The sequence below is a fragment of the Bolinopsis microptera genome, chromosome 7, assembly GCF_026151205.1.
Source record: "Bolinopsis microptera isolate Bmic1 chromosome 7, MBARI_Bmic_1.0, whole genome shotgun sequence".
Lineage (NCBI taxonomy): Eukaryota > Metazoa > Ctenophora > Tentaculata > Lobata > Bolinopsidae > Bolinopsis > Bolinopsis microptera.
The window spans coordinates 3,079,878-3,089,115 of record NC_087078.1 but is presented as its reverse complement, the minus strand read 5'-3'; the positions used below and the strand labels follow the sequence as shown (position 1 = coordinate 3,089,115).

The following is a 9,238-nucleotide window of genomic DNA, read 5'->3' as shown; positions in this document are numbered from 1 at the left end:
CTTTGATATGTGATAGCTAAGGACAAAAGAAAATCGCAATTATTTAGGCCAAAAATCGCGGCGCCGCGATAAGTTTGGCAACTAGGCAAAATCGCGGCAAAAACTTCAAAAATCGCGGCGAATTCAAAGAAACTTTCACAGTTCTTCAAATGAACAAGTTGTTCTTATATTAGGCACGTGGTTCTGGAACAAGTAGACCTATGGCATACGCATGAGTTTTTGTCCATATTGTGCTCACAAATGCAAAGGTATTAAATTTAATGCTTTTCATACAAAGTTACAACATGAAACTGAAAGTCTTCATATCATGTTATTGTTAATGTTATGTATTCTGAGTTTGGACCAGATAATACCCGCTTAAAATATTTCCATCGCGTTACACTTACATACAGTTACATAATACTGAAATATAATATATTTACAATTTGACCAGAACCCATAATCATGGGTAGAGTGAACCGCTGCCAGTCTCTCTCTCTTTTTCCAAACAAAAGAAAATGATATTAATTTGAGGAACCGTCCGCAAATGCAAATTGATACCGAGAATGAAATCGGTCGCTTGCTTTTCCCATTCAATAAGCTTTATTACAATTCGTAAGCCGTGATCAATGAATGCGAGCGACCGATTTCATCGATTTCACTCTACCCATGATAAGGCTCATGGTAGTCGGGTGGCGCGCACGGCTCATGGTTTTGGTCAAATATCATCTCTTTTTGATTATAATGTCAGGATAATTTACACAGTCGAAACTTCATTAATAAGGAGGTAATTTCAACGATTTCGAAATTTTACCTTTGAAAACGTTTCCTTGTTTTAGGTATGCATATCTGTCGATAACAGACTGAATATGGCACTTTTTACTTATTCAAGTTGGCATTAAATTCATATATAATGCCATTTAAATATCGTGGGAAAGAAGAATATATTCGAAATCACGAATGAGCAAAATTCTCACCTTTCGCACGTGCAAACTTTGAGCGGACGTTGCGTGCGCATACAATATTGAATCACCGTACATTTTTGCATAGTGGTATTTAATATATAGTTTGATAAGCATGCAAAGTTTCAGAAGATTTCAAAAAGAACTTGGATCACAGCGGGACTCAAAAGTTGATAAAAATCGTGAAAATAACAATTTTCAGTGATTTTAGCAATTTTAGATCAATTTGGGCGTGTCCCCACGTGTGCAACTATTCGATTTTCAACTTTAAAACTAGCCTATAACACAATTTAGACCTTAAACAGCTGATAAGTGTAGGCCCATGATAGGCCCACACTGGCTCCAACTGTCTACTAGTGAGGGACCGCAACACAATAGATTAATTAATAGTCAACATAATCTCAAGATTATGTACAATTGGTTATTTGCGTTATATTCAAGTATATTCAACAAAGTTACAAGATAATGAGCGGACTATGCACATAATTACTTCGGTTTCTTTTCGTGTGTTCATTTATGTTCCTTAGTCGTATTCTTGATAGGTACTAATTTCTGTCTTCTAGGTAAATCGACTTTTTGATTAACTTTGACTCCAGATTTAACAAGTCTATCAGGTCTGTTAATCCTATAACTACAATAACTGTAAGTTCGCTTTAGGTTGACTAAGCGTGAGTTGGGTACATTCTTCAGATTGATAATTTGACATCAGCTGTGTAAAAGAAAAATTTGCTGATTCTACCGTAACAAGCGGAAATATTTTATGTTGGGTCCTTATAACATTTATTGCTCACGAACTTGTAAGTAATTTTTGAATTATATTTGAATAATAACGTCTATCAAAGTATCCTCTGAGCTAAAATACATGAGATGGATCTATTTTTAAAGCTTCTTCAGGCTTTCCGATGTGATGTCAGTCTTTTATTTTTTAAGAAGAACTTTTTTTTCCTTAATACCTTAGACCTGATTTGACGTTATTTGACCGGACATTGCGTGTGCGGACATATTCATAATTTTGAACGGACATTAAAATGATTATATTTTGCTATTGAATCAGATAATTTAATCATTGGAAGATTGGGGAGACCAAGAATGAACTTGTTATCGGTTTTAAGAAGTGATTTAAATAGTAGAAATCTGCAAATGGACAGCTCTCATGAATTGAACGAAATTAGAGACATAGCTGCATGCAACAGATGTTGGGAAAATCTTTTTCAAGGGTACAGTTTACCGCATTAAGGTATTTTTAAGAATCATTTTTGTCGGTAAGATCCTGTTTTATAATAATAATAATGATTAAAATGAACGCTTGAAGGCATTCAAAATCGAACCCAATAAAAATCCAAAAGTGTTACCATTTTTTACGCTTTTTTTCAACATTAACGATAATTTTCCAATTGATTTTTAATACAGCAAGCAAGAAAAGACTCTATACTTGTAGCACAATTGAATATTATCAATTATGCGGGGACCCCGAGACCTTATCTTGGAGCCCCCGGTAACTCGCGTACTCCGTTTTATAGATTTAGATTGTAGAGCACCCTTTATTTTCCACATTGAACATAATAACTTACATAAGTAGTGATAATGTGCTTAATATTATTATTAATACGTATAGTTATTAATAATAACTATACGTACCTCTAGATTAGGTATTAGAATTATAGTAGAGTAGTAAATGTTAATTTAACCGCATGTCACGCAGTTTTATAATTATAAATATAATATAATTTCGTCATACATGCATTTTTGGTACCAACACTTTTTACAGAATATACCACATACTAGCTAAATTACAATACCATGATAGTGATACCCCACGCGATAATGCTCGCGACGAACGTAAATGAGGGCTAGCACGCCGTGCCATTTTACTGACACCACGGCATCAACTTTAACGCGACTTTCCGCAAAAACCGTAAAAGATATACAACTGAAACTTTTTTGACTGGGTCAAATGCTTTAATGGCCTCCAAATCAGCATGAAAAAACAAAAAGTCGGCCAAGGAATAGGAATTTTAGAGCCCAAAATTTGGACCCCTAAGTGGTGTCAAAAACGCGAATTAAATAGGTAATAATTATTTTAGTCTCTTGAGTCTTGACACCATTTTAGGGTTATACGGGTTCCTGCTAGTACTTGCTAAATTACAATACCATGATAGTGATACCCCACGCGATAATCATAATGCCCGCGACGAACGTAAATGAGGGCTAGCACGCCGCACGAAATAAAGCCATATTGTTAATTTTACTGTTTTCCGAGAATTTTATCCGATCCCTGTCTCAGTGTAATCGTGAACACTGAGAGCTGATGATTACCCGTGAACGTGTGTTGAGCGCGGCGTTCAAGAACTTTGGAGTTCATAATGTCCTGAGAACATAATAAATTTTATAAATACAACAGAAACCGAGTTCATATCATGAAAATATTCATATCAGGTAACTCGGTAATCTGCCGATGCACATCTGGGGCACACCTCGGGCACACCTGGGGCGCAAACTCGGGCACACCTCGGGCACACCTCGGGCACACCTGGGGCACAAAGCACACCTCGGGCAGAACCACCTCGGGCACACCTCGGGCACACCTCGGGCACATCTCGGGCAAAATTACCTATTTTGTTACCTTATACATTCCAGTTTTCGTTCTACTACCACAACATATCTACTACTACCCCCCAGGTGTGCCCGAGGTGTGCCCCAGTAAACGGTAACTCGGTAATCTGCCGATGCACATCTGGGGCACACCTCGGGCACACCTGGGTGCCCGAGGTGTGCCCGAGGTGTGCCCCAGATGTGCATCGGCAGATTAACGAGTTACCATTGATTTGGACGGACTTTGATTTGGACGGAACTTATTTGAACAGACATAATACTGTAGTATGAAGTATCTAATATATAATCTACAGGTCAGGTAATTAATCACATTCTCGCTAGGTATGTAAGTTATTATGTTCAATGTGGTAAATAAAACGTACTCTACAATCTAGACGTAGCTAGAACAGAGTACGAGTTACCGGGGGCTACAATAATTAAGCAACCTTTATCCGAAATTTCGAGTACTCCTCGATTGTGATACAATAGAGTATGGGCACACCAACTTGTACTGATTTATTGTCTTCAAGACAATAAATGTCTTGACCAGCTCTTGAGCTCTCTATACGATTACATAACACATACGAACAGCATGAGATAAGTGCAAAAACATATTAAGTAAGCAACCGATGTAAAATTATGAAGCAAATATGATAATTACGGGGGTAGTACCTTAAAAAGTACCTTGAAAAGTACGACTAGTACCACTTACTTTTCACTCAAAATTCTAAACGCTTTGAATTATCTTTGCAATGTGAAATAGTTAACGCTATAGATTGAAACTTCAAATTCATAGCTCGTTAACTATTACTAAGCAGACTGTTTGAAAATAAAAACACGTGTTTATGAAAACGATCGACGTTCATATTAAGTCGTCTGTTACTATATAAATACTCAATCACAGGTTTGACACACATTTTTCGCACTCAGCTGTACTTTTTAATAAACATTTAAACGTACTTATGATACCGTCGAATTTAAATGTAGGACTATAGTCCGAACTTCTCATTTTAGGTTTGAAAAAAGTCTTTTTAGACTGAAATTTTGATTTATTATTGTCAGCCGTTTGCCCGTTTTCTTGATTTAGTAAATCAATTATTAATAAAACAATTATTTATTTTGACGGCACAATCAAACAATATCATTATCAATACAAAACAAATTATTATCGGGAAGATGTGTTGTACTTTTTTTATAAACACGGTAATTGCGAACATTCTACACTCACTGTAAAGTATTTACGAGTGCGACCTGTTAGCCCAATTTACCAGGTATCCAGAGAAAAATCAACAATAAACTATTACAGGTTAGATGTTTACCTGAGTTCTATATCTTTCGATAGCAACTCCATCTATAAATCTGATCAGCAAGTCATTCTGTATTCCACCAGTACTTGTGATCCTGGTTGCAGCTTTCAACATGTTTTATGGGCCCAACACTCAGCTTTCACAGTTTATGACTTCTGGCCTCCTTGCGATGTCGTAGCAGGTAGACCATTTCTTGTTGTCGCGGGCTAACCAGATTGTATAGGAACATCGAAGAGCGACCAAAGCAGCCTCATTCAGGGCTTTATTCTTCGTTCTCTTCGCCAATCCAAAGTAGTTGAATAGAGCTGGTACAGTATGGTGCCAGAAGCCCCTACACCCAATCTCTACCGTAAAAAGCAGAGCTTTCCAACCGCACCCGTCGATGCCAGGAATCAGCTCTCTGTTGTAGCGTGCTTCTTTACGTGCTACTTGGTCACTGAAGTTACTCTCGTCACCACAAGTCAGTTCAATCAGAACTACTTCTCTCAAACTATCCGACCATACTACAATGTCGGGTCTCTCCGCTGTGTTGTAGATGTGCTGTGGGAACTGGGCAGGTAGTGTATCCTCGTCCCATATCAGCTTCCAGTCTTTCACTCTCTCAAAGGGCCTCTCTGACACCTACAACTGGAGGGACCCCAATAGACGTTAGTCACCAGACGGACGTAGCCTTCCGAAAGGAAGGTAAAGTGGGTGCCCCAACCCAAAAAAAAAAAGAAAAAAAAAAGGGCCTCTCCTTCCTCAACTTTGGCTTTGGGTGTTCATACTTCCCATCCTTCGACTTGAACCGTATCCATTCTTTGTCGGAGGTCGTGGAACCTGAGGAATTGTACATCTTGAGTTGGTCAAGCAAGGCTCCGGCTATAACACGTAGGACGTTGTCATGTCTCCAGTTGTACCTTTTGGATTTTCTTGCTACACTGCAGACGGCTAGGATGTGCTTGATGTTGCACGTCTTCCAACCACAAAGTGTACAATTTCCTGTACTCGAGTAGTTCCACAATTTCATGTTTGCAGGGGTATTAGCCACGTCGTGTGTCGAGTTTAGGTGGAACTTAAGGAGAGCCGGGCTCATCTTGTAATTGTAGATAAGGCTGTTCCATCCTAAGTCTAACTGCATCGTGTTCTCCCATGTCAAGAACTTGCCCTGTACTCCCTTGTTTACCAGGGTGACTAGCATGTCGTTCTCTGACACCGATTCTACCAGTTGTCTTAGCTTCTGCCTCTCAGTCAACTTTGGTTTGTATCCGAGTCCTACTCGGTCTTTAGTCACTACTCCAACCAACTCCTGGAAGTAAAGATCTCGCTCTCTTGCCGTCAGCTCCGTTGTATAAGACCATCTCGGGCTGTTCTCCTGTTTCTCTCTCTTGTTATTATAGGCTTCTACAACTTTGGTGTCATCACTGTTCTTCAGGGCGTGTCCCTTTGATACCTGAAGAGACTTGTATAAGTCACTTAGCTTCTTTAAGTTTAGCCCGAAGTAATCCTTGCTCCTGTACAGGACTGTCACAGTAATTGATCTAGTAACACCCAACCACTTTTTTAAGAATCTGGTGCAGATAGCATCCAGTTCGTACACAAAACTTACAGGAAGGTTGTAAATCATCAGATCCCAGGACATCTTGCTAGTCAGCATGTTATTGTAGATCCAACACTTCATGACACCGTTGAGACCACACTCATCCACTGTCTGAAACAGAGTCTTTAGTTTGTCTTCAATCCGTTGTTTAGTGTCATTTAACCCTAGATCGACATAGATCCAGTGGCCCAGGAACTTAATCGGGTTGTTTCCTACGACCTACATAGCTGATTATCTGGCCGTCAATCAATATCTCTGGGTCATAAGCCTGGTACGTACCATCTATCACCTTCATTCCCAAGGAGACACACTTGCTAGGCTTGGCCTTCATTTTCCTACTCCAATCCAAAAACTGCTCCATCAACTCTATCTGCTTCTTTACCTTCTCTAGTCTGGAGGACATAAGTGTTTGGTCATCTGCAAAAGCCCGATTCGATGTAGGTTTCGAGCTAAAGGAGGGATTATAACCCAGTTCTTTTTGATCAAATTTTTTTCAATTTTATATGATTTGTCATTTGTGTAACCGAAATTCAGGTTTTTGTCAATTTCTCAAAGCATTTTAAGGTATATGTTTCTTTTCGAGTTATATATAAATATGTCAGTTGCGGTTTTAATGAATTTCTGATGGTAAACTGTAGTTTCCATGCCTTCAATATGTTAATAAACACAAATAATCAATATTTTAGTGATGGCCAATTTGGAAACTGCACCCCCATTGACAGAGGAGGAATATGCACGTGTATTTTCCAACTTCAAGGATATCTCAACTGAGTACGACGTCATGTCCCGCATAGCTAGTACATTTATAACAGAAAACAAATTCAACGAGAACCCAGTTAAAATGCTGAGCGTGGGAGCAGGGAGAGGGAACTTTGAGTTGAAAATGGTACGGGAACTTGGACTCAAGATAGAATACATTTATGCTGTTGAGCCGAACGCCAAGCACGTGAGTGAATTACACTCTGTACTGGGGGGTGATCTTGGATTGGAATACAAAGTCTGCTCATCATTCTTCGACACTGAGTTCCAGCTTGAGGACAGCAAGTGTGATATGTTCGACTTCATTTTGTTTTCTCACAGTCTCTACGGCTTTGACGACTCTCGTGGATCTGTCCTTCATGCCATTAAATTCCTTAAACCAGGAGGAAAGATTCTCATCTTTAACCAAGGAGAAGGTGCTACAGCAGCGATATTCACTTATTTGGTGGATAGAAGTGACCCAGAGATCTTCTCTCCAGACAAATGTATCGGAGACCATTCTTTGACCGCAGAGAAGATAATATTTCAGTTGGAGGAGGACTCCTCTAACCTAACAATATCAGCCATGCGAGAGCGCTGCCACGTGGACGTAGACGACTTTGTTCGGAGAGTTGACACCCCGCAGACGAACTACCAGATAGACTTCTCGTTGCAAGCAGAATATGAGAGACTAAGCGAGGAAATGCAAAACCATATCTACAAGATGGTGGCTGAGAATTGTGATGTGATTGAGGGGCGTTTCCAGTGGCGTCATTGGACCATTGGAATTGTTGCTTCTGTTGAAGTTTAATATGTAACAATTTGTTTAATTGTCATTCTCTATCGAATAAAATGTGCGTTTTTATCGTTATTTTTCCGTAAAATAGCCAGAAACAGTTTTGAAAGGTTTTACCAACAATAATCTTTCTCAAGTCCAGTTTGAAGAAGAAATGAATCAGTCCTGTGTTAGCTGAGGAATATTCCGATAAATAACTACAATTCTTACAGATTGGATATAACTCTGTTCATCAGAATAACATTATAAACATACAATAAAGTTTACAAATTTGCGCGTTTAAAAATACGAGTGTGCTAAATCACTTTACATTGGGATTTCGAGATTATTCTAAAAGACTCGAGTGTTCCCCTTTGTAATGCGATCTCGGAAGGCAGGCCTCCCCTTCGCAATATGAGCTCGGAAGCGGGAGCTCTGCTTTCAGACTCAAAGGTACGTATCGAGAATGACTCGGACTGAAAATTTTGTAAGTCAAAATTTTTCAAAGTTTTTCTGGAAACTACTTTTGTTCATGTTTCATGCTACCCTGATCATCAGTCCGCACCTACCCTTCGATATACGATTTTGGACTCGAGGGTTCCCCTTTGTAATGCGATCTCGGAAGGCAGGCCTCCTCTTTCTGTCTGCTAAGTAAATTTACCTTTTGATTAAGTTTGACACCAAATCTAACAAGTCTATGACCAGGCCCATTATTATTATTAATCCTTTTTAGATATGGTTTATTAATTCACTATATAGTTTTGAATTTTCGCCCTGACCTCGATAAAAAGAAACATCCCTATAACTGAAAGCTATAAGTATAACTTTAACTTCGTTTTAGGTTGACCGTAGCCCGTAGGAATAATAGTAATATATGATAATAAATAAGTGTAAGTTGAGGACATTCTTCAGAGCGATTTCATCACTGAAACAAATTAAACAAAGAGTAAGATTTTTGAACCAACTTTAAAAGCTGGCATTTCCTGAGCTGAAAATAGCTAACTAATTAATTTTAATAAATTAACTTGAAACCCGATTGTAATGTAATTATGTTCGTACCGCCTCGGGCCTGGTTTTATAAAATTATAAAACCTAAAGCCCAGTATTTCACTGGATGGGTGGTCGCCCACTCATGGTCTAACATAACGTGATCTTTCCTTTGGACCAGCAGAGTTTTTATTAGCACGAAGTGCTCTGGGCCAATTGCATAATTGCATTGCGGCCGCCCTTATAGATCTCACAAGAGAGGGTCGCTCTGCAGTCCTACTTCCGACCTTCACCGACCTTCACCGGCCTACAGTCCACC

The 9,238-nt window shown here is 39.1% G+C and overlaps 1 protein-coding gene across 1 annotated transcript; it reads right to left on the bottom strand.

Annotated features, from left to right (window-relative positions):
- Positions 1 to 4,972: 4,972 nt before the first annotated feature.
- LOC134818144 (uncharacterized) lies at positions 4,973 to 6,822 on the bottom strand. The gene is made up of 4 exons (XM_063827576.1): positions 6,643 to 6,822; positions 6,429 to 6,530; positions 5,660 to 6,272; positions 4,973 to 5,454 (listed from the first exon to the last, which is right to left on the bottom strand). Exons 1-4 carry the CDS (start codon positions 6,820 to 6,822, stop codon positions 4,973 to 4,975), a joined length of 1,377 nt encoding a protein of 458 aa, XP_063683646.1.
- Between the last annotated feature and the right edge of the window lie 2,416 nt (positions 6,823 to 9,238).

Bases quoted from the DNA above. Each gene is read 5' to 3' on its own strand.
- LOC134818144 (XM_063827576.1), bottom strand. From the start codon at position 6,822: ATGTCCTCCAGACTAGAGAAGGTAAAGAAGCAGATAGAGTTGATGGAG. The intron at 6,531-6,642 runs GTAGGTCGTAGG...ACTCTGTTTCAG, and splicing joins ACGGCCAGATAATCAGCTAT to ACAGTGGATGAGTGTGGTCT. The intron at 6,273-6,428 runs GTAAGTTTTGTG...AAGTCTCTTCAG, and splicing joins TGATGATTTACAACCTTCCT to GTATCAAAGGGACACGCCCT.